The sequence below is a fragment of the Paramisgurnus dabryanus genome, chromosome 1 (genome assembly GCF_030506205.2).
Source record: "Paramisgurnus dabryanus chromosome 1, PD_genome_1.1, whole genome shotgun sequence".
NCBI classification, from domain to species: Eukaryota; Metazoa; Chordata; class Actinopteri; order Cypriniformes; family Cobitidae; genus Paramisgurnus; species Paramisgurnus dabryanus.
This window is the reverse complement of record NC_133337.1, coordinates 52,571,632-52,597,876: the sequence shown is the minus strand read 5'-3', so window position 1 is coordinate 52,597,876 and position 26,245 is coordinate 52,571,632. Positions and strand designations below refer to the sequence as shown.

The window sequence follows — 26,245 nt, the reverse complement described above, 5'->3', positions numbered from 1 at the left end:
TAACACATGACTGAGGTGGGGTTCGAACCCAAGAACTCAGAATCTCAATGCATGTTGTTTCCTAGATGCGCCACTCAGTTGACACAGCTCATAGGGCAGCAGAAAAGAGATTAGAGAGCTACAAGGATTAACAAATATCAAATTAGTTTATAAACCCTAGGTGGCGCTGTACTCTGACTTCTCAGGTACCTTCAGGATATCATGTCAAAGCTCCTTACCAATTTTTGTGCGGATATGTCCAATAGTTCACAAAATATAACAATTTATGTCAAATTTCTAAATGGCGGACAGGCGGTTCAGTCAAACCTGGCATAATACACATTGGCAGATGTGGCATGAGGCAAGGAATCCATAGACACCAAGTTCATAATTTTCTGACAAACAGTTCAGTAGTTATAGGCAAAAAGAGCCTTTTTTATATCTCATGACCCATAGGTGGCGCTGTCACCAAATTTGGTATGGACCCCAAGTTCATGGTCCACATGAAGTGTACCAAATTTCATTTCAATTGATCAAAGAATGACCGAGCTACAGCTTCAGAACCAATTTTGCGTCAATCTCGTTAAGTTCACGCATTTATTACTTTTGAACAAAGAAAAATATAAAAATTCTGTTCAGTCATTTCTATGCGGCTCACTCCAAAGATCACCTGTGCCAAATCTCATAAGTATTGAACAAAATTTGAAGGAGGAGTAGCGAAAAAACGAAATACTGTATATTTCAAAATGGCCGCTACTGTAATGGGTGGAGTCTTACTGTAAAGTATCAAATTCAATAAGCGAGATGAGAGCAATCACGTGTACTAAGTAGAATTTTCATAGATCTAATGGATCACAGTTATAACCATTTGAATATTGAATTTTTGAGATGATGGTGGCGCTATAGAGTTAATGCTAGAGACCCCATTTTTGGCCACATGACTATTTATGACCACCACTACAACTGTGCCAATTTTCATCATTTTCCTACATACGGTTCATAGGGCTGCCATAGACTCCCATTGGGGAAGAAGAAAAATTTACTAACAGAAACAATGACCAATATAGCTGCAAGCAGCAATTGCGGGGTCAAGCACCTTCAGCGCAATGAGCACCCAAAGCACAGCAAAAACCACACGACGCAGCAAATGCGCAAAGCGCAGAAAGCGCGCAATACAGAGCCCGAACCCGAAGCAAAGCAAATGCAGAGCAGAACCACTGCAGTGCGGAGCAACAACAGTAAAGATGGCAAAAATATAACACGTGTGGAAAACCAGACAGGTCGAGAAGAACGTGTTAAAGGGAACACAAAAGGAAATCTCAATAAGTGAAAGTAAGAGCTGGGATTCGAACCCATGACCTCAGGTTCCCAAAGCAACGCACTAACCGCATGCGCCACTGAGTAAACAATTAAACCACTGAGTTGGTGTGTCCAAGCTATAGAATAGAGATTTAGAGCTGTAAACATTGATATCCAGCAATTACCAAATGTGCAGAAATAACAACAGAGAGCACAAATAACTGAAATACAATGTATTGTATGAAAATCACAAAACTTAAGTGAGAAAAAAGTTAAGACAAAATATCACTGCACATGGGGTTTGAACCCATGACCTCAGAATCTCATGGCATGTGGTTAACCAGATGCGCAACTCAGCTAACACAGCTCAAAGGGCAGCAAAAAACAGCTTAGGTGCTTCAAGGATTGACGTGTGCCAATCAACACAGATGCAGAACTGACAGTGCAGAGCAGAACTATCAGAAATACAATGTATATGGGAATCAAAAAGCTCAAATGAGATTGAAGACAAGAACATCATTCTGTATAGTAATGCTATACAATGTAATATACAGTCACATTAATTTACTATGACAAATAGACAACGTCACAGGCACGGTCAACTTTGGAGTGGTATTTCTAAGAAAGAGAACAGAATATCAAAAATCTGTTCGGTCATTTCTGTGCGGATTGCTCCAAACATTATACGAGCAGTACCTGGCATAAAATAAACAACATTTGTAAAAGGAGTAGCGAAAAAATTATCTACCATATGCTTTACAATAACACATGAACAGAATGTTGGAAAATGACAAACGAGGCATCGTTGCAATCGGCATAAACCAGTGAATACAATTTCACAAAGAAATTAATATCAGACAAAGTATTCAGAAGTTATAAGCAGTTCCATGAGAACTGTTATAGTTTATAACCCCTAGGTGGCGCTGTACTCTGACTTCCCAGGTACCTTCAGGACATCATGTCGAAGCTCCTTACTAATTTTTGCGCGGATATGTCCAATAGTTCAAAAAATATAACAAATTATGTGAAATTTCAAAATGGCGGACAGGCGGTTCGGTCAAACCCGGCATAATACACATCGACAGATGCGGCATGAGGTAAGCAATCCATAGACATCAAGATCATAATTTTCTGACAAACAGTTCAGAAGTTATGGGCAAAAATAGCCTATTTTATTATCTCATGACCCATAGGTGGCGCTGTCACCAAATTTGGCATGGACCCCAAGTTCATGGTCCACATGAAGTGTACCAAATTTCATTTCAATTGATCAAAGAATGACTGAGCTACAGCTTCAGAACCATTTTTGCGTCAACCTCGTTAAGTTTGCGCATTTATTACTTTTGAACAAAGATAAATATCAAAATTCTGTTCAGTCATTTCTATGCGGCTTACTCCAAAGATCATCTGTGCCAAATCTCATAAGAATTGAACAACATTTGAAGGAGGAGTAGCGAAAAAATGGAATACTGTACATTTCAAAATGGCCGCTACTGTAATGGGTGGAGTTTTACTGTAAGGTATTAAAATCAACAAGCATGAGGAGAGCAATCACGTGTACTAAGTAGAATTTTCATAGATCAAGCGGATCAGAAGTTATAACCCTTTGAACATTGAATTTTTGAACTGCTGGTGGCGCTATAGAGTTAGTACTAGAGACCCCATTTTTGGTCACATGACTTTTTAAGACCACCACTACAACTGTGCCAAATTTCATCATTTTCCTATGTACGGTTCATAGGGCTGCCATAGACGCCTATGGCTAAGAAGAAGAAGAAGAAGCAGAATAATAATAATAATAATAATAATACTAACAATTACAATAGGTGTCTCAGCACCTTCGGTGCTTGACCCCTAATAATAATAATAATAATAATAATAATAATAATAATAATAAGAAAACCATCAATTGCAATAGTGGCCTACCGCCCTGCGGGCTTGGCCCCTAATAATAAGAAAACCATCAATTGCAATAGTGGCCTACCGCCCTGCGGGCTTGGCCCCTAATAAGAAAACCATCAATTGCAATAGTGGCCTACCGCCCTGCGGGCTTGGCCCCTAAAAATCATAATACACTAAACTAAATGATTATATTTTTTCAAAATTTTTTATAAAAAAATAATAGTTACTCCAATCGACACAGACCGGTAACACCCTATTGACATTTTTGCAATTATCCCCCAAAAATTCTTTCAAAATCAAATCAATCCAGAAATTTCAGACTCGGTCCTTAAAAACCCCTTAGCATTACTGAAAAATGCTTAAAAAAACTAAAAAGGACACAAATTGTACCTGTTGTGTTGATTGTATCTTAAAACGGTTTACATTATTCGAATCACAAGGATTTCAGCTTTCCAAAGATATGTGACATGTTTAGCTTTTTGTTTTTGAGTTGTTGTATTTGATGAAGTTTTCTGTCAAATAATGCAGTGTCCCTCCCACGGTACACTGGAATTAAAAAAAAAAGAGTGTATGCAAGTAATCTGCAAATTTATTTTGAAATTTTAACCCTTTTACATTTAATTGAACCATACGGACACAAAATAATTAACGTCACACATTTAACGTTCCTTACCTTACTTATGAGGTAAACAGCCGTGTAATAAGCGGGATAATGTATAGGAAGCTTGTTGTTATTGCGAAATGTTATCGCGAAGTATTACACGGCTCTCTGGAATGCTTGATTCTGATTGGTCAGTTGAGACATTTGCAGGTTCGTTCTTTTCGAATAATAACCGCTCCAAAATAATAACGCATAGCCGGTACTACTTTTACGAGTAAGATCGCTCCGCGCCAATAAAGATAACTGTTTGTTTGGCGCCATCTTGTGACAAACACTGGACAACCATGACAAGACACAGAGAGCTTACTGAGACTGAACTTGACAAAATAGAGCATGACAGCTACGAAGCCAACACACTAAAAAATACAGAATGGGCATTAAAACTTCTCGAAGACTGGCTAAAAGAGAAAAAAATGGAGACAGACAAGTATGAAGCAGAGGATCTTAATAAGGTATTACGATCATTTTATGCATCTGTGCAAAGTTTCGCGGAAGGATAAAAATGTTAATTTAAAACAAATATGCCAATAAAATGTTTCAAATTCATATTCATGTCCAGTTTCTTTTCTTATGTGACAAGTAGCCGTGTAATAAGCGGGATAATGTAGAGTCAGCCGGTAGTTATCGGGAAATAAGCCCCTTCAGTGTGATACAAGACCCTCCGCTTCGCGTCGGGTCCTGATCACACTGTCGGGGCTTATTTCCCGATAACTACCGGCTGCCTCTACATTATCCCTTACATATCGCTTCGCATCAGTCGGGGCTTATGCGATAACAACCAGCTGCCTATGCATTATCCCTTACAAAAAGTACTCCGTATAATGCTAATCGATTCACACATACAGTACAAGGCCAACTTTTTTGCTTCCTGTTAAAAGAAAACACATAGACAAAGAGTGCAGGCGTTTGTGCAGCGCCCCTGCTGGAGTGCATTGGTAATAACTTTATTGCAAAAATACAAGTTCACTCAACCTCAAGCATTTACAAACGAGTCCCGATATTGAAAAGCATCGAAATGCCATTTCGTCATTGAGAAATCTATCTCCACCGGCTATAACTCGCATTCAAGGCTGTTAACTGTTATCAGCAGGAAAACATTTTCTTCAGTATATAGGAAAAAAGAAGAAAAAATATTAGATTTTTGTCCCAGTCTGATTCTTTGCTGGTAGTTCAAGGAGAGAGCATTTTGCATAGCATACTCGTATACACCACCTTTGCTACATTCTGACACATCCTTCACATGAAAAGAACGCAAAAGCGAAAATGACCTACAGTATGAAGTACAAAAGCAAATATCTTTGTGTTAGAGCCAATCTTTGGTTAAGACGATGTTAAATAGGATCTTGGAACTGTTTTAGGTCAGTCATTTACGTCAAACTAACACATATCACACCACATTAGGATTAGTATGGATACAGTTGCATACTGCAGTAATCATACTATATTGTGATATGAGATCAGTGTCAGATCTTTTTAGTACATCTTATCGCATTTATTTAAATACTATCATGTTCAAGGCCCCACATATTTGAATAATGAATAAGCTTCGTGCTAAAGTTGCAAAGCTTTTAGGGCCAAAACATTCTTCAGCTGTGTTGCTTTAAACCATGTAGATTCTACAAACAACAAATGAGATGATTTCCATCTTACAGGCCTGAAGTGCCATCCTGTGCCTTATAGCTATGACTTCAGTGTCACTTCAAGTTTAAAAAAAACAAAACCATTAAAAGGAAGCTTAACTTGGCATATCTCCCTGTATAAACGGGAGAACGGTCAATGGAATTAAAATAGCGTTTTTTCTCCAGCTTTACACTTCTGAAGTGTACTATACTTCTCTTAATGCAGATAATAATTAATTAACATTCCATAACGTCATAGTTTCACCATTCCTCTGTATATTTCTTATGATTTTCTAGTTTTAACAATAAATTCTGATCTTAGTGTGTGTGTGTGTTGGATCAAACACGTACAGTCTTTGCCTGTAACCGGAGACACAAAACAGCTGTGCGCTACAGGAAATGCCCGTATCAGAAATAGGAGGAAAAGATTACAACAGATCAGTTTTGTCTGCTCTCCATACCAGGGTTGCAGATTTACATGCCAGCTTTGAGAAAAAGCACCAGAGCGGAGAGATGACATCATACAAAACATCTCTCATCTCTTTGCAGGTGTACGTTTTTCACATCTGCAGGTACCATCCAAAACAAGTTAGGAAAAGACGCTCAGCAGTTTTCAAGTCGCTTGCTGAGGATTTGCATCAGTAAGATGAATAATAAGTGTCCTTTACGATAGGTGACGAAGGGGTGGGCAGGTTTAAACAAGGCCCTCTCCTCTCTCCACACACACACACCAGACAAACACGCATTCACATGCACACACACGCATACAAATGAATGTTTCCCATTAAAAAGCATTTAATTGAGTTAAGTGCTCTGGGTTGATTGGATCACTGCGGGGGTCTTAGTCTGAGCCCCACGCTTCTAACATTGCATGCTGCAGGGCTGACCATACAGGTAGGTTAGTGTACACCCAAAAGCCTCACACCATCCCATTGTTGTACACGCCTCCCAAAAAAGAAAAATGGGTTATCGTATCTCTTTCCGACATGCGGTGGATTGAGTGTTTTGCATGATAGGAAAAGCGCACGGTAACGGAAGAAAAATTGCAGGGTGACTGAAGCTGTCGTCAGGTCTGGATCAGGCTCATGCTCCTTCCAGCCCTCCAAGATGCGGTGAAGAGCATGGGATTGAGTGTGCACAAAGGGTATTCTGGGAAAACGTCCAGGGCTGAAGTACCACGTGTCTTCTAGTTGTGTCCAAAGCCAATTAAGCATTGGAGGTCGGTCCAGTGGTTTGGATATGAACTCAATGCTGGACTGTAGTGCTGCCCACAGGAGAGAGCTTAACGCCGGTCAAACACAGCCAGAAACTCGGAGAACCTTTGGGGATGTCCTGCAGTGGGGTAGGAATAGGGATCCAGACCAATCAAAGAGAAAACAACCAGTTAACATGCAGCACTATGGTGTGAAAGCAATGGCACACAGGATACACACTGTTTAGTGGCACATGGACTAAACCAAAGCATGAATACAAAGTGGAAGATGTACTGTAAATCAATGCCCCTCTGGATGGAGAAGGTCAATGAAGTGGAAAATGAGAGTGAGTATTACCTGGGGCCTCTCCACAAGGGCCCAGGCTGATGGGAAATGGATGAATATGATGGAAGGAGATGAGGACAGCTGGGTTGAGGCACATGAAGCTCTGACGGACACGGAAGACAACTAGGCGAGTACACAGAGCACTGATGTGATGTAACCCCGGCATCGCCCAACTTTATGCTCATGGCACAGACACACATAAACATTTATATGCAGAAGGCAGAGTAAGTCCATTCAGTCACACACAGCAGATGATGAGTAAAGTGGGGAAAGTTAAAGAGAGGATAAGATGGGGAATTAAATCACACAAACATGCCAAAAGTTAAGCTAGGCGTGAAACAATTCAGGGGTCTTATTTATAAAGTGCATGTATGCATGACGTGGGCAATTTAATGATATTGTTGGGGTTTTCTTATACTTTTCTTTATATGTTGTGCTGTATTCAAAAATCGTATACAAGCAATTGTTTTTCTTATTATTATATTGCTTTCTTACTATCATACTATTAGCATGAATAACAATTTAACATGCACCTTACGTAACGTTTGGTATATAAACAGAACTTAGAGTAAAGTGTCTGCCAAATGCAAGTCCAGTAAAGTCATTTTTTTTTACAATACACTACAATTACAAATACATAAATGTACCTGTTAACAGTGGCAGCTCGTGACTGCTCAACCGAGGAACGCAAATTCAAAATATGTGTTTGTTGCATCATGTGAACCATATGTATCACATGTTTTGTCAAAATAAGTGCCTGCTGCACACACATCAAAACCGTTTATGATAAAAGAGACGCTCACGTTCACAAAATACAAATGAGACACTCCCTTAACATTAAACTTTGATTACGCATGATATTATGCGAGTATCTGGCAAACGCAAGCGTCTCTTTTATCATTAACCCTTTAGATGCGACTGCAGCATTTATTTTGACAAGACACGTGATGCACATCACTCGACGAGCAAAACACACATTTTGAAATTACGAACCACACACATGACAGGCTACATACATCTTGTGACAAACTTCGCATCGAGCGCCCTCAAAAAAAGAAGTCACCGTCTCCCACTGCCTGTTCATAAAATAAGTTTGTTTATCTACTACACTGTATATTAGGATAATTCCTGTTCTATAGAAACAATTCATATACACATAATTAAAAAAATTATTGTTAAACTAAATATTAAAGCAGGTTGTATTTACAGTATGTTCACATTCAGAATAATATGTCCTGTATAAGACTATAAATAAGACCCCAGGTGTTTTTTAATGGAGTGACAGTTACAGCATATGGACACTGGATGGCAGTATGACTTAGAAAGACATTGACAAGTTATGTGTGTACTGTACTGTATCTGTGTCCTTGCATGTGCCAGTACACTCAGACAACACCTGATAGTATTTATTCATACATTACAGGTATCCGTTACATATTTACAGGCCCAGACTGAATCTGTTATCTGTTCAAGTAATTTTTTATTAGACGAAAAAATAACACACGTGGGACTTAAATTATTTTCATCTCTAAAGCTACTTTAAGAGAAAATTGTACATTAGGAACAAGTATACAAATACATGAAGTGAATAATGTGATTTTTGGACAAATTTTGTAAAACGAATTTAAAACTATGAAATGTCTTAAACATGGCACTACATCCATTTGGTGCCCGAAAACATAATCAAATTACCCATCATATGGCTACACAAAAAGTGGTGGGGAACACGCATAAGATTTAAATACATTATAAAAAACACACACTATGGTGCAGTTTCCCAGACAGGGCTTAAGACTAGTCTCAGACTAAAATGCATGTTTGAGCTGTTTCAACTTAAAACAGCTTGCACTGACCTATTTTTAAATATATCCGTGCCACTGTTTTGTTACAAAATGCATAGCAGCAATGTGTTTTTAAAAACAACTTAATTGTCCTAATATAAATAAGGCCTAGTCCTGATTTAATCTAAACTCTGTCCAGAAAACCACCCCTATATGAACTAAGCATCTTTTAAAAAATGAGCAAATTGTATAGTAAATTTAGCGTGTGCAAAAGTTTCCATAATGTGACTGACAGGAGACAGGCAGTGCCCTTCGATCAGCCTAAAAGAGGGACCTGCTAGATGTCAACATTCTTTCTTGCTTATGTAACCGCACTCTTATCAGGTTTCTGGGACAGATATCCGATTTCCCACTTCTTTTGGCAACCATAGATGCCTCTTGATCGCCCCAGTAGTCAATAGGGCCACAACTTTATATATATATAGTTGCTCATATTAAATAAGGCACTGTCTTAAATGTACAGCTATAATGATTTTAATGTGGGCAGAATTCTTACAGAGTAATGACTAAATAGTCAGCTTTTGAGGTCACCAAGTTTCTTGGTTGTGCTATGGTGTGCAGTTTAAGACTAAAAAAGGGATACTTACAAAACTCCTGGTGACGGCAAGGCGGTTCTGTCGCCGTCCAATAACGGTTCCGCTCAGGCTGCGGGCAATGCGTCGCAGGTGATCCGCGTCGTATTGGTCTTCCTCTCCCGACTGCAGACCTTGAGTAGCCATAGACAGGGGCTTCAGAGAACAAAGAAACACAAAGCGTGAAGGAAACCAGACATAATTAGGCTTACAGACTGTAAGCAGTATGATAAACATGACCCAACACTGGGTTAAAAATAACCCAGCATTTTTTAGGGTGTACACTTTAAAAAAAGATGAGTTAATTTTTTACACTTTTTGTGTTATGCTATTTGACACATTATTACTTATGATTTTGTGTTAAAATTAATAAAAGTGACAACACAAGTTGTGTTAAAAGTAACACAAAATGTGTTGTTCCAATAATAACACAGAGATGTGCCTATTTAGTTTGACACATACTATATCCACAAAAATGCAGAAAAAAAGAGAACACATAAGATTTAAATAATGAATCCCAGCAGCGGTAGGTATGCAATCAAATGTATAAACAACTATGCATACATTTATATCTTACCGTGTTCATGTACCCAGTGGGGCTGTAACCACCTGGTGGTCCGTAAGCAGTTCTCTCAAGCTCAGCCGTGGGGGTCCGAGAGCGTCCTACTCCAGTGAGCAGCTTTCTTGCAGATGGAGGTACTGTCCAAAGAAACCAGGTTTGGCATTAATTACATTATTTTCAAAAAATGATATCAAACAGTGTGCTGTTTATCAAAATAGATCATTTACCTGGTCTCCCAACAGCAGGTGAGCTGGTACCACGCAGGGCTCGGCCAGGACTGGGGCCAGCCTGAAGACTGGCCTGGTAGAGTGAGTCCAATTCAGAGAGTTCCTGGTCTTCGAGCTCTTTGGGTTCCAGCTCCTTGCCTGGGGCATTTGGGAAAGTGGAGTGCACAGGGACACTTTTCTTTCTGGTGCTCATGGGGCTGTGAGGGGGAAAATGCCTTCCTTGCACGTGTTGAGAAAGGGTCCGTTGGTTCTGGTCAGGTGGCGTCTCATATGGGGTAACGACAGCGTCAGGACGATCCAGGCTCCAGGAAGACCAATGACGAGCAGCAACAGGAGGGGTTGGTTTAGAAGCGGAGTTAGACAGGGCAGGTGAGCGTGTCTGGGAAGCGGTGCATAGTGGCTGCCATATTGGGCCTCTTCGGGGCATCTGCCCCTTCTCTTCAACATGAAGGGGCACGGGTGACGGACTGGTGGCTTTGTCGGACTGGGGTATCCGATCCGGACCATCTGCAGTGCCCTGCCACAAAGAAGAATTTGGGGATAGAGATTGAGAAAACAAAGCTTGAGGATGCTGCTGGCTGGAGACTACTTGGTTTTCTCCCACCGCACCCCAGAAGTCAAGGGGCAAAACGGGAAGAGATATGGCCAGGTGCTTGCGAATGGGCTGGATCCGGACACCTGACACGTGAAGAACGTCTAACAATTGCATACGACTCCATTTTTCTTCATTCTTTGTTGACCAATCACTATCTTCATTGGGCTCTTGGGGGTGTGGTTGAGAAGGTGGAGGTTGGGCGTTGCTGAGCGATGGTCGGCTAGAGGCTTGAGATGGGAAGTTTGTACAGGTGGGAGGTGATTTTATGTGTTGAGGAGAGGATGGGCCAAGCACAGAATCCTGATTGTCTGTCAACAATACTTGGACCTTGCCAGGCTGTTCACTAAAGAGAAAAAAAAGAGAGGGAAAGAAAAAGGATTTTGGTTAGAAAAATAAGGAATTAGATTCAAGGAGACCTACGTCCTTCACAACGCTACAAAATTCATGAGCCACTTCTTATATAGTACACACACACACAGTCCTCACGTGCTTTCTACAGCTGACGCACAATGCGACCTTGACATAATTTTCATAGTCATCACATAAACCAGAGTTACAGTCACCGTAAATACTCCCAAAAGCTCCCCAGAACCGGAGAATGTGGGAATACTTAATTGGTTCTCCTCCAGAAGGGAAACCTATCTGCATTCATCTCTAATAAAGCACTGCAGAGTATCCCATCAGAGCATCATCAATCGTGCTGCATCCAACCGGCCATCACTGACCCTGTCGATGACCCGTGTGATAGATTCATTTGCTGATAAATCTTTATCTAATAGTGGAAAAAGGCCTCTGAAAGATGGCAGATGCGGGACACATTGCTCAGTGTTTTTGTTTCCTAGTTGAGCACAAAATTACTCAAATCTGACATCTCACATGATTTTGCAATTGGGTATGAAAGACTTAAACACAAAAGAACCTTTATTTATCCTTTATATAGCAGGAAAGTGAAAAAGCAGTGTGAAAACTGAGATATAAGAAGCACAGAAATAATAGGCCTGCTTCAAACTGTTCCTGAAACATTTTTGATACCTGTATGCCAAAAGAGTTAAAGCAACACTATGTAGTTTTTTTACCTTTAAATAATGTCTCTAAAATTATTTCAGTGATAGAACAACTTTTACTGGACAAATTGTACTGTTGCTGCAACCTGAGCAGCCTCCTAGCTGCTACAAGCACACTCTGAAAGTGGTGGTGGAGGGTAGGAAACACAGCCCCGCCCCTCCCCCTGCCTGCAGAAGAGTGTCTGATACCAGGCACTGTTGCGCTTTTCAACCATATGGGGGAGCTGTAAGTCATTTTTACATGGAAACTACATAGTGTTGCTTTAAACGTCTGAATGCACAGTATTTATGAAACAATAGATGACAATAACCAACTTCATTCAATTGCATGATTACAAACGCAGTACAGGTGTCAAAGAAGAAAGACGTCCAAAAAGTGTTAGGTTGGGGAGGCAGTAAACCCCTGATCTATAGTGTGGTTACATTGGTGATCTAGGAGAAGTTCGGTGCAGAGGTAAACATCTCTGATTAATGTGCTACAGTGCTCATTTACTGTAAATACTTCCTTCAAGCACTACACTTGGTAATTACCCAAGGGGCTTTGGCCAGGTCAGACCGTACATCACATCAACGCCTTCAATCGATTCAGGGAAAAAAGAAAGTGGGGGATAAAAACAAACAAAGCAACAGTATTCCTTAGGACACGTTGCTGCAGATGCTGTTGCATTGTCCTGGGAGTAAAACTGCATTCTGTAAGGTGTATGGATAATAGTGAAAATAGTCGTTTACCAATGCTATTAACTTCTGCGTCCAATCCTTAGGCTAACAGAAAGTTAAAGGGCCCCTAACCTAGGTGTTTTCGGCAATATAAAAATAGAATTTGTCTGTAAATAAATACACCACAGATCTTCAATTATACAATGTTGAACATGGCCAATTGTGGCTGCAATGAAAAATGTGCTGTTTTTTTGTGTCTCTTTAAATGCAAATAAAGATTCTGTACTCCTCCCCGTATGCAAAGTAGGGGGTAGAGCGCTTACACGTGCTTTGGACTACATAAAAAAATGTGTCTCTGAAAGAAGGTTGAACTACGCACTCATAAGGCGGAGTCTTTGAGTGGTTATGGTTGGGGCGTAATCAATGTGACATCACATTGATAGGGGATCCCCACCTGCCTGTTTTGTGTGACTGTTTCGGTTTAAAGGAGATTACACAAAGAAGAATAAATGAATTTGTATAATAACAGTATGTTTCTGCACACACACTGGTGACTCATTTTTTGCTAGAAAGTGCATTTTCTAGGTTGGGGGGTTTTAGATGATTATTTCACTTTCATTAAAAAAATTCTGATAATTTTCTCACCCCCATGTCATTCAAGATGTTTATGTCTGTCTTTGTTCAGTTGAAAAGAATTACGGTTTTTGAGGAAAACATTCCAGGAGTCCTCAACGGTTTTAATGCAGTTAAAAATTGCCGTTTCAATGAAGCATCAAAGGGCTCTAAATGATCCCAACCGAGGATTAATGGTCTTATTTAGCAAAAAAGATAATAATTTTTGCCAAAAAAAGTACGTTTTAACCACCAATTCTCATCTTACACTTTCCTTGTGATGCACCAGCGTGACCTTACGTATTACGTAATCACACCCAAAGGTCATGCATGATGTACAGTATGCAAAACTATTGCTCTAAAGTTTACAAGTGTGGTGGAAAAGGACCGTTCCGGTGTTGTATGTGGAATGATAAATTAATGTCCGCAAGTGTGCTTTCACATATTTACAGCATGACCTTTCGACGTGATTAAGTCGACCTTAATACGCAAGGTCGCGGTGGTGCATCACATGGCTAGTGCAAGACGAGAAGTACTTTTTTTTGGGGGGGGGGGCGAAAATTATGATCGTTTCTCTTGTTGTTTCGGGATTACTTAGAGCCCTTTGAAGTTGTATTGAAACTGCAATTTAAAACTGCAAGCCGTTTTTTACTCCAAAAACTCCAGTATATGGAGAAAAATCCTGTAATGTTTTCATAAAAAACTATTTTTTTTCTCCGACTAACGAAGAAAGACATAAACATCTTGGATGACATGGGGGTGAGTAAATTATCAGGATTGTTTTAATAATCTGGATGGAGAGAAGAAATGAATTGGCTTTCTGGTAAATTGCATGTAAATGATAAAGACTAAAATATGTTACAAATGGCACTAAATTACATTACAATCACACTAAAGAAAATACAGCGCAGCTTTCATTACCACAAAAATGCAATACGTGAATAAAAATTATTTACAAAACAATTTACTAAACAAATGTCTTGATACAATTAGAAGATGGTTGGGAAAGTACACTGTTGGTTTGCAGACTACTCTTTGTTGCGTAAACACACTAAAATAATAACTGAAATGAATATGATCATGCACATAAAGATAAGGTCCACCTTAAAAAAAGAATCATACATTTTTACAGCAAACACTTAGTGCCATTTAAAACTAATTACCACACAAAGTGCTTCTCTCTTAATGACTTTCTAAATGCCATTAAGTCTTTAAATATTCCACAAGATAAACATAATATATCAAAATTAAGAAAAACATCAATTAACTTGCTTTTCTCATAGGCACACACACACACAAAACTTTAGTTAGTGTGTAATGTTGCTGTAATATCATAAATAATACCTGTAAAATGATAAAGCTCAAAGTTCACTGCCAGGCGATATATTTTCTTTAACAGAATTCGCATTTCAAAGCCTACAGCGAACAACCGGTTTGGACTACAGCACTCTACTTCCTGCTTTAATGACATCACTAGAACAGTTTTTTAATAAACTCCGCCCACAGGAATACGTCAGTCGCCAGCTAAGCTAACGGCAAGCTAAGCTGCTATCGAATCACAACACACTAAACAAGCTACACAATCAGAACTCGTTACGTATTTCTGAAGGAGGGGCTTCACAGAACAAGGAAGACATCAGCCTGTTTTGAGGACAATGAAAACAGCGGTATACAGATAAGTAAATTGTGTGGAAAAATGCCACGTTTTTTACACATGAAACATGAACACATGTTATATATTGCGAACTTTAAAAACAATCAAAGCTGCAAAAACACAAAAAGAACGGTACCTTTAATAATAAATGTACATAAAGTAAACCTTTTTCCTCATCCATGCATTTTTATGCATTCAAATATGAACTCTGCTTATACATTACATCACACTCCCTGTCGAACTGTTTTTAGCAATGCTTGTACACCACCCAGCAAGCAATAGCCATCATTTCACCATCTAGGTTAACTAGACAGAATATAGTCCGGTTATGAGTAACCCAAAATAAACTTGAATTTGGTTCTGTTTTTTTAGATGTATGATATTCAATTATGTAAGCAAAGACAACAGTGATTCCAGTGTTTTTGGTTTTATTAATTTATTTATTCAATACTTTATTTAGCCTAGACGTCTGGCTGTGTTTGGACGGCTATTAGATGTCTTATAAACGCAAAATTGCTTGTTGGGAATAGACACAGGGGTCTGTTCATCTGAATAATCTAGACACACAGGGTGACGACAGTACTGGTACCTGGAGGGCCCCTGTGGGCGGCTGGGCTCCGGCTGGTTCTCTTGCTGTTGTTGCATGCGCTGCTGTAGGCCCCGCGCTCTCCTCATGCATTTTTGGAGCTTGGCGTCAGCAGCCATTGTCCTGCTATGAGTGTTAGCACTGCCCTCATGCATGGAAAATCTTAGTTTAGCTATAATGCAAAAGAACAACAAAAAGATAGAAGAAAGAAAAGAGCAGAAGAAAAAAATGCAGAAAAGAAAAAAGAAGAGCCGAGTTATGAGGGGCAGACAGTAGTGAAATTGAAAGAAAGGAGAGAGGGTGATGGTGGGATAAATCCCACCTTTACCCAACAATGAGGTCTAGGCTGTGTTCAATAGGCAAAGCTTTGCACACTATTTCATCAACGTTAGTGGGTTCATAACAATAACTCGTGCTTGTTATTATAAAACACATTTGTTTGGTTTCAAAACCTAAAGAGGTAGCATTTTAAGGTATCTTAATGTCGCAGCCAAATTTTAAGGCAGCAAAGTGGACAATCCCATAATGCATTGCAGCAAACCAAGGGAAACTATGTAAATAAATAAATAAAAAAAAAATGTATGTTATGACCATATGATCCAATATATATTTATTACTTAACAATTTTACCAAATTAATTTTTTTAGGTTTCATGATGACGTCTTAAAAGGCAGCTACCTACGTTGGCAACAAGGCAACTCGCTAGGTTTTGAAACAGAGCTTTGTTTGTGTATGTGCAGTATTTTGCTTACTGAACAAACCCATTCACAATGAGTGACATGTTAAGTTCAGAAAGATCATATTATGAAGAAGCACAGAGGTGCTCTGGTGAACAACAAGAGAGAAACCAACACCTGTGACTGGGTCATACACAAAGTGTACCAAACATAACATGTTGAGATTCATCACAGATCACACCGGTTAATGTTCAACGCCTGCAATGTAATTGGCAACTCAAAATGAGTTCGCATTAGGAAACAGATGATTTGGTTGCTCTCCTGTCTATGGTTGCTACATGGAAATCCGCATGAGAGGTTAGTGTTGCCATGGTTCCCTTGAACCTGTTTCATTTACAGTAAGTCTGGTTTAGCATTAATTCTGCCTATCATAAAAGTGCTATTTTGAGAACATTTACTGCTGTCAACACCAGCTGTGCCTAAGCTAGCTTACAAGACTCGCTTTCAGCGAGTTGAAAAGGAACTGACGGCATTCTGGAGGGGTGCAAGGAGGCAGAGTATAGGACAGCACACCAAGGCAAGCCACGGGACATTGAAGACACAGGAAGCGACAGCCAGAAACAAAACACACAAAGATGGATGCACAGACACATATAGGGCCAAATATACAAACGCCAAAGTCTATTTTGCTGTTAAAATTACTAGAATTTACTAAAAAGACTAAAATAGTGATGAATAGCCACAGTTGTTTTTGGGACTGACCTTATTCCATATGCATTTGTAGGTGTTTTCTGTTCAGACGCAAAATTTATGAAAAGAGTGTATTTAAAAAAAGTCGTTCAACGTGATTTACTAAGGTCTGCGCTTGTCAATATATTGGTATTTGCATCATTATTTAATGCTTTAAAAAGCATGTCTTAAACCCTATGTTAATTTGCGCTGCTCTTGATAGATTGCATTGGTTAATATGGAAATTATAATTTTGCGCCTGTGTTCTTTAACCTGACCCTTGTCAGTAAATCACCCACAGAGATTTCCACACCCATCGGCGCTTTATTGAAATTGCGCTCTCATGATAATTTGCCATGTTTAGTAAATCTGGCCCGTAATAAACTATACACATCCCAAAACTTCGCTTTGGGATCAAATTGTGCATTATGGTGCATTCACACCAGACACGAATGAAGCGTTAAGCGCAAGTGATTTACATGTTAAGTCAATGCGTAACATCCTGCGGCACGAATGAGGCAGCGCAAATGACGCGGTGCGAATGACACAGCACGAATTGAGCGATTCAGGGGTTAGACACGCATGTTGAACTTACTTAGGTATTAGATATTCGCCGAATTAACCATTACGACTTAGCAAGCTGAGGTAGAAATAAGAGACAACAGTGGTGGACAAAATCATTGTCGCTGTATGTGGCCACCCGGAGCTGTACGATCTTTGTACTTTTATAGAAACTATAAAAAGGATCTTGCTTGGAAGAAAGAAAGTGAGGAGGTCAGACATGGTAAGTTGAAGCTTTGTATATAAATTGAGAATATTTGTGTCTGAATCTCACAAATTTCATGCACAAATGACAAAAATTTCACGCGCAAATGATGCGAATTTCACGCGCGAATGAAGCAAGTTAACTAAAATTGTTAAAGCGTCCAACTACATGCGAATAACACAATCTGGTGCGAACGCATAGTTAAAAGTCCAATGTGAGTTTTTGCGGCACCTAGCGGTGAGATTGCGAATTGCAACCAACAACAAGTGCACAGCTCACCCCTTCATTTCAAAACACATAGCGATGCTACGGTAGACACCACAGGACAAACATGTCGTTGCCTAAGACAACGTAATGATGAAATGCGCTCTGTAAAATGGTTGGGCTGTTTATGGCTACTGTAGAACAGTGGTTCTCAAACTGGGGGCCGTGGGATGGTGCTAGGGGGGCCCTTTTATAAAATACATTAATTGATCATAAAATCTGTGTAATAAAACCCCAGAAAAATAAGGCTACTAACCAACAGCACTACATTGTATAATTTAATATGTTTTGTTTGATTCTAATTTTAAGAAAGTTTTATGTCATATGTGTTATATTTTCTTTAAGGGGGCCATAAATAATGTTTGAGAACCACTGCTGTAGAAACATGACAGAGACTTCCATGTAAGGAGACCGTGTATGTAGATTAAAATGGCTTAATCTAAGGTAATAAAAACATAACAGTTAATTTTTGAAAGGTATTTTTACACCACTGATAATATAGTTATGTATATTATATTGCATTAAGAGATCCCTATAAAATTGGACATTTAAAATGTCTTCCCCAACTACATGTGGTTTGGGCAAAGTGGAATATTATCATTCAAAGAAGGTCTGCTGGATTTCATAAGCGGTAATACTTACAAAAGCTTTAAATCTTTATTTTACATATATTAAGGCTTTGCTGCACCTATATGTACACCTATATGCAAACAAAGCGAGACAGATATGTAAGGTTTGCGAACACAGAGCTTATGGAGAGTTTTGTCATGGTTAAATTCCCTGCTTTTATTAATCATTTAAGCAGGTCCACCAGCAATCTGAACGAAATCTGTTCCAGGTAAATGCGAGATACACGAGCAGGCATTTTTTAGTTTTTTTGTCAATCTGGGAAGGATTAAGATTTAGGCAGGATTGTACTGCAGTATCCCCATATGGCGGCTCAGAAGAAATCACAATCCTTTCACCAAAAAGGATTTATAAGGGGTTTGCAATATTATGTCAGACAATATTTAGAATGGATTTGGACCTAACCAAGCACACTTAGTGTGCAGCCATGAATGAGGCCTATTTAATTCATATACAGTACATACAAATAGATCAAAAGAGAATTTGCAAACATAATGTGGTTATTGTTCAATTTTGTTTCCTTCCGTTTTTTTAATAGCATGACATTATCATTCGTATACAACAATCAACAGGCAAAGCCACATGCCTGCTCAACCAATCAGAATCCGAGTATCAGTTAAACTGTTACTCGGATCACATCGCTGACACAAATATACAGATATACAGACAAGATGATGACAAAACACGACACAAGCGAGAAAAACAGGCGCGGATAAAGAAACAGACAGACAAAAGCAAACACGCCACACACACTTATAGGGGTGCTGCAGGAAGGGAAGGCAGTGTTGTAATGTTACTTGTACCTTCGTGTCAACGTAGCAAGAACATTTACTAAATGGACTTCTAAATGGAAACAGCGTATGCCAGGTAAGTAACGGTTACCCGAACAGGTAGCGTAGGAGTTGGGCGTAGCAAGCAGAGGCAGGTTAGAATTACTTACACACAGCGTGATGGGAGAGCGCCAGGGCTGTAGCGGTGTCCCCCGCCTGCTCCAGGCGCAGCGACTGCTCTAACAGAGAGTCAGCCTCTGCCAGGCAGTGTTCAAAACTGCCCCCCTTCCCTGCAATTGACACACCAAGGCCAGGTTTCTGAAAACACGCTCATACACGCACGAATACCGGCCACAGGAGCTATCAGCGTGTTCTCGGGAACACAGCGCTTATGAAGTTCGCACAGCTTACCGGAAATGGAGGCGTCCATTGACACAAGCGCACAGTTGAGCGCCACCGACACAACTCAGAAACATAATAAGACATATGCGTACACACACCATGCACACTGGCTAGAGAACATAGTGATTTGAGATATTACAGTAACATTTTGCATAGTGCTTATAATCATTTTATCATCAGAAGAAGATCTTACTGTATAAACTTTTACTTTCCTGCTATAAAAAACGATCCATTAAACCAGCATAAAGCATTTGGCCTCCCAGCCGGTCGTGCTAAAGTGACCAAAACCATCGAAACGGACTGGGGTGGCTAGTTTAGCAGGGATTTCCCACAAATCTTTAATTCATCTCTCCTTGCCTGTTATGTTTTACCCTGTGTGGTATTTACCCTGGTGCTGAAGTTCATCCAAGTCCATGAACTTGCTGGGTCTGGGGTTGAAGCCCTGGGCTGCTTCTCTCTCCTTTTCCTTCTTCTTCTGCAGCTCCTGCTGTCGTGCCCTGCGGGCAACTTCTTCCTGTAACTCATCCAGCTCACTGCGGCCCTCTCCTATACATACACAAACAAGACATATCAATAAGTAAAAATTTCCAAGTCCCAGAATCTTAAATGCAAGTAGCAACAGTGGGTTAAGGAAAATGGGCAAACATCAGCTTTGACTCACCCAAATTCAATGGAGTGCTGCTCCAGATGGGGGATTTGAGGTCTTGCAGGATGGCACCGCTACTTTTGGACTTGGGCACTGTACGCCAGGAGGGCCCCGAAGTTACGGGCTTCTTACTGCCATTGTCCCTGAGGCACAAGACAAGAGCTGTCATTACATTCAGACATCAGTTTATTTGCTGTGTCTGTTCTACTATGGCATATGCACTCACCTAAAGGATTATTAGGAACACCTGTTCAATTTCTCATTAATGCAATAATCTAAATAACCAATCACATGGCAGTTGCTTCAATGCATTAAGGGGTATGGAACTGGTCAAGACAATCTCCTGAACTCCAAACTGAATGTCAGGATGGGAAAGAAAGGTAATTTAAGCTATTTTGACATGGCATGGTTGTTGGTGCCAAACGGGCCGGTGTGAGTATTTCACAATCTGCTCAGTTACTTGGATTTTCACACACCATTTCTAGGGTTTACAAAGAATGGTGTGAAAAGGAAGTCCTGTGGGCGAAAATGCCTTGTTGATGCTAGAGGTCAGAGGAGAATGGGCCGACTGATTCAAGCTGAGAGAAGAGCAACTTTGACTGAAATAACCACTCGTTACAACCGAGGTATGCAGCAAAGCATTTGTGAAGCCACAACACGCACACCTTAAGGTGGATGGGCTCCAACAGCAGAAGACCCCACCGGGTACCACTCATCTCCACTACAAATAGGAAAAGAGGCTACAATTTGCACAAGCTCACCAAAATTGAACAGTTGAAGACTGGAAAAATGTTGCCTAGTCTGATGAGTCTCGATTTCTGTTGAGACATTCAGATGGTAGTCAGAATTTGGCGTAAACAGAATGAGAACATGGATCCATCATGCCTTGTTACCAGTGTGCAGGCTGGTGGTGGTAGTGTAATGGTGTGGGTGATGTTTTCTTGGCACACTTTAGGCCCCTTAGTGCCAACTGAGCATCGTTTAAATGCCACAGCCTACCTGAGTATTGTTTCTGACCATGTCCATCCCTTTATGACCACCATGTACCCGTCCTCTGATGGCTACTTCCAGCAGGATAATGCACAATGTCACAAAGCTCAAATCATTTTTAAATTGGTTTCTTGAACATGACAAAGAGTTCACTGTACTAAAATGGCCCCCCACAGTCAGCAGATATCAACCCAATCGAGCATCTTTGAGATGTGGTGGAACGGGAGCTTCGTGCCCTGGATGTGCATCCCACATATCTCCATCAACTGCAAGATGCTATCCTATCAATATGGGCCAACATTTCTAAAGAATGCTTTCAGCACCTTGTTGAATCAATGCCACGTACATTAATGCGGTTCTGAAGGCAAAAGGGGGTCAAACACAGTATAAGTATTAATCCTTTAGGTGAGTGTACCTGTGAACCTGGACCACCATAAATTACATTCATTAAGAAAACTGTATAATCTTTATATCCTTATTATTTGCATAAAAAAAACAATAATTTTGACTCATACAATGTGTTTTTGGCTTTTGCTTAAAATTTGCCCATGCTACTTAAGACATAAAGTTCTTACATACATAAGGTCAATTTGGGCTTGTTACCTGTGTGCATTGGTGTTTGGGTTGTCACTGAGGGGCATGTCCATGCTGATAGGACTGTTGCTGTTTCTCTCGCTGCTTTCATAGCCACTCTCCATCCTTTGAATCAGCCGTGGCTGCTGCTCCATGCCTCTTAAAGGAGGTGGGATGTGTAAATGCTCCACCCCCAACTCTGACACGCCCCCTGAGCCATCAGTCAAATTTCTTTCTATTGCTGCTACGTTTGAATCCTCTTCAGCAGCCCCTGAAACCAGTTCATTTTTATTGGGTGTTACAACATCTTCCGGCAGCGGGGAGGGTCCGGCCGTGGCATAGCCGGGTGGCCGATGCCTCTCCCGGCTCAAGATGCTGTCAATATTCAGGGCCTCTCTCCTGGGTCTCCAGGTTGGCCGATAGCGGCCTCCACTGGAGCTGGATTTTGACTCGCTACTGGTGCTCTCGTCCTCCCAGTCTCTAGCTTGAGCACCAGCCTCTGATCCACCCACCCCTGAGCTTGAGGACGATGAGAGGGGTCTGCTGTGAATCATATTTACAGTCTCTTTGTAATCCTGCAAATGGGCAGAAGAGGAAGGCCTCTGCGTACAAAGGGGAGTGGCCTGATCTTTAAGAACCTCCCCTGAAGAAAAAAAATTGGAATGTTTGGTCAACAGTCCTAAAACTAAAAAAAAAAATAGCAATTGCAAATCATGTGCTCCCTCTGAAACTTTGAATAGGGCCGTAAAATAGATATCTAATATCTAAACCCAGCAAGCAATAGCCGTCTAGGTTACTTATAGACTAGGGATGTTTAATATAAAAGTTTTTACGATTAAAAAGTGAGGATGCATCAAAATATCAGATTTAATGGAATCGGTGACATAACAATCATAATCGAATCATGATACTTGTGACGATTATAGACCCGATATAGTCCGGATTGAATTTGGTTAGAAGTTGTTTTTGCCAGGATGTATGATATTTCATCATGTATGCCAAGTCAACAGTGATTACAGGTGGTTTGGTTTTATTTATTTTTTTTATTTATTTCTGGGCTATGGTAAGATGTCTATTACATTTTCACTAACAGTAAATTTTACAAAGCATTATTATATTGCATATCGTATTTTTGAGCAAGTCATATTTTCTTTAATATCGTGAAGCCCTAGTTTTATTAATAGTATTTTGTGCAAAATAAGATTTTCCAGTCCACAAAACATGACACAATAATTTTGAGCTGGAGCACCTGCAGTGTCCATGCTGTTCTGGGAACCGCTGCTGTCCTGATTACACACCACAGTTCCCTGAGAGTCAGAAGAGAAATGGGAGGCCATGGACTCGTGGTGCGATCGAGAGTGCTTGTAGCTGTAGCTGTCTGTGGAAGAGTCTGTGCGTGTATCACTTGAAATCGACGGCTCCCTTCCTGAGGACATTCAGTAAAAGAGTTAGTTAGCAAAAAGTCCCATTAAGGAAGTCGCGCCACTAGGCGGCCATGTTTGCAACGCCCCCAGGCAGCTAATTCAGTCAAGCAAGAGTAAAGTCCAATCTACTTCAATGGGGAAAGACAGACATCTCTAAAATCGTGTGCTAAAAAATCACTATTAAACAACATATTTCTGACCAACAATTAAACCTGAAATTAACTGCATCAAAACTTTAGTTTCTTAAGCTCAAAAAACACATTTTCGAGGTTGTTTCAGCTACTACGCAGGCACACAGGTTGGCAAGCACCTTATGTGACACTTAAGGTCTGACATCATGCACCGCTTCCGGGTCCAACTGATCTTAAATGACATAGGGAAATACACCATAATATACACTTGCATCATATTGCAAAACTAATAAATCCAAATTTTTATCTTCATAACAAAATCTGAGATGACCAAACATGGACTCATTGATTATTAATATATTGCTGTCTGTGATACCATGATCCTGCAACGTACACTGTGAGTTTATAAAATGTTCGCTTAAATGTGTAATGAATAAATAGTGCTCATAAACAGCTGTTTAGATAATAATCTCTATTGTTAGTGAAAAAATCTGTCTGATTTATAAGCAAATAATTTAAAGGGGTCATGTGACGTTGCCAAACAAACATTATTTTGTGCATTTGATGTAATGCAACGTGTTTACGCGATTTAAGGTAAAAAAAACACATTATTTTCCAAATACCGTACATTATTGTTTCACCTCTATGACTTGCCCTTCTGAAATGTATTGATTTTTACAAAGCTCATTATTCTGGAAAGCGCGCTGTGCTCTGATTGGCCAGCTGTCCAGTGAGTTGTGATTGGCTGAATACATCAAGCGTGTGACGTAAATGTTACGCCCCATTCCATATTTCGACTATCAGCTCCCAAAGTACAGTGTCTCCATGACATGGCGGCGGAGGCAACAATACTACAGCAAGAATAAAAGTTAAGTTGTCTTTGCGTATACATTTGGGCGGTGTTATGCAATTCTTCCCATACTATGACTACTAAGAAATGTGGGGATGTGTTTGAATGAGGCGTTTTAGGTGGGCTTCACTTTAAGAAAAAATATAGAGACTGTATCTCTTTGGGTTTGAGACTTTAGTCTTTGCGACTTTATGGATTTTCTATATGCACAAACAGCTTTTAACACTCCAAAGACAAAGAAAAACAGAATCCCATCATATGACCACTTTAAAAGACATAAACCACAAAAAGATCAATATATAGCATCTATCATAAATGCTCATTAAAATTGAGAATTTAAGTCAATAATAACTTGCTCACATAAAGCTTCTCGATGGTTTTAAACGAAATGCTTGCTTTTTTGTAGCTTAAAAGCCCCCAAATAAAATATCAGCTATTGTATTTATAAAAAAATTATAGTTAAAATGGCTTGTAACTTAAAATAAGTTAATTTCTCGATAAACTATTTCTATAAGTATGCTGCTGACAATTTTAGAGGTCATATTTTTTGTTTAACCCTCTCTGTCCCATCTCTCACTTTCTGTTAGTCTCACCGGAGTCTTCGCTGTCGTATCCAGCTTTGCTGCTGTGGTGCAGATCTAGCTGTGTTGTCAGCGTGTCCTGCGATGACACAGGCGTCCCTCTGGGATCAGCATACAGCAGCAGAAGCGGCTGGTAGTGGCCCTTTATACATTGCGACACCACGTCCTTCCATTTAGGTCCGATCTATGAGAAATCAGCACATCCGGCACCAACCTTAGACTTTGGTATCCAACCTTAGAATTAGAAACACTCAAGCCAGCTGCTGGTAAGAAGAGTATGTATCATTACCTCCTTCACATGTGCGTCATCAAAATACATCCACTTGCGTATCTTGGTCTGAAAGAAGAAGGTGGAGTAATGCTTGCCGTAGTAGCACACCATGCCCACAAGGTAGAGCTCTGATTGCTTGGCCCGCTCATCCGTCACACGGTAGAACAACTGTGAGGCGAGAAAACAGACAAAACTGACTTTAAGGATCATTCACATGTTGTTTTTGAGTGGGGGTTAGCTTTTTATGTATTTTAGTATTTAGCTTTTATGATACATCACGATTGATATGATGATTAATGTAAACAACCGCCTTAATGTGTTTTTAATTAAAGCTACACTATCAGAAAAAAGGTACATGGAGGTACAAAACTTGCAGTAGCCTTCCAAAAAGTAACCTAATTTGCATATTGGTACATCTAAGGTACACGCTGGTACCTTAGATGTATCCAAATGGTACATATTAGGACCTTTTTAAAGGTAAAGTCCCAGTCACAAAAAAGTACAACTTTGTACTGTTTTTCTAAGAGTGTACAATCCGTAACTTTTTGGTTAAAATTAAACAAAAACAAGTTATTGAGTATAGTATATAAAACTGTCTCCTTACATTACCTCGATTCACAACAATAAGCTTATAATAATAACGATTTCATGGGTTATATGAGTATGACATCATCTGAAGTCAACCCACGTAAAAATGTCTTTATCAATCAGAGATAGAGAGGCAAATTTTGTGGATATTGCACCTTTAAATGTTTCAACATCAGTTTACTAAGATTTATACTGTACTGTAGTTCAGAAGAAGAAATCTTGTAAACAAGATAAGGGCTTGACATTAAGGGAAGACAGTTTGATAGATGTTCAAGTAAGCTGACAGAACCAATCACTTGTCCAATCGGACCCGTGCTAGACGGAGCGTAAAAGCAGAAATAGGGTTCTCAAGGCCCACTTTTACATTTTTTGCCTAAACGTGAAGATTTCTGCTAGAGACACAAAATACACAGTCAAAATTGGCACAATGGCCAATGTAAAAATTTATATTTAGCTAACAGTTTAAAAATACCTCAGGAGTGTGTGTTGTGTGAAGTCTGCATTTGCACATGAAAGATAGCAAACTGTAGTAAATTGTAGTATAATGTACCCTTTTAAAACAATCGGTGCTAAATAACACTAAAAGTG

The 26,245-nt window shown here is 39.8% G+C and overlaps 1 protein-coding gene across 10 annotated transcripts in view; it reads right to left on the bottom strand.

Annotated features, from left to right (window-relative positions):
• usp54b (ubiquitin specific peptidase 54b) overlaps positions 1 to 26,245 on the bottom strand; it is a 192,239-nt gene that overhangs the window by 66,630 nt on the left and 99,364 nt on the right. For 7 of the 10 annotated variants that reach the window (XM_073815523.1, XM_073815519.1, XM_073815522.1 and 4 more), the window contains 11 exons: positions 25,088 to 25,237; positions 24,811 to 24,982; positions 23,062 to 23,238; positions 21,843 to 22,455; positions 20,265 to 20,392; positions 19,991 to 20,149; positions 19,372 to 19,491; positions 15,372 to 15,540; positions 10,201 to 11,138; positions 9,989 to 10,110; positions 9,427 to 9,567 (listed from right to left, as the gene is read on the bottom strand). In XM_073815523.1, coding sequence (XP_073671624.1) covers positions 9,427 to 9,567; positions 9,989 to 10,110; positions 10,201 to 11,138; positions 15,372 to 15,540; positions 19,372 to 19,491; positions 19,991 to 20,149; positions 20,265 to 20,392; positions 21,843 to 22,455; positions 23,062 to 23,238; positions 24,811 to 24,982; positions 25,088 to 25,237 — 2,889 coding nt within the window. The remainder of the gene's footprint in view (positions 1 to 9,426; positions 9,568 to 9,988; positions 10,111 to 10,200; positions 11,139 to 15,371; positions 15,541 to 19,371; positions 19,492 to 19,990; positions 20,150 to 20,264; positions 20,393 to 21,842; positions 22,456 to 23,061; positions 23,239 to 24,810; positions 24,983 to 25,087; positions 25,238 to 26,245) is intronic. The other 3 variants (XM_073815529.1, XM_073815524.1, XM_073815525.1) reach the window with 2 other exon arrangements.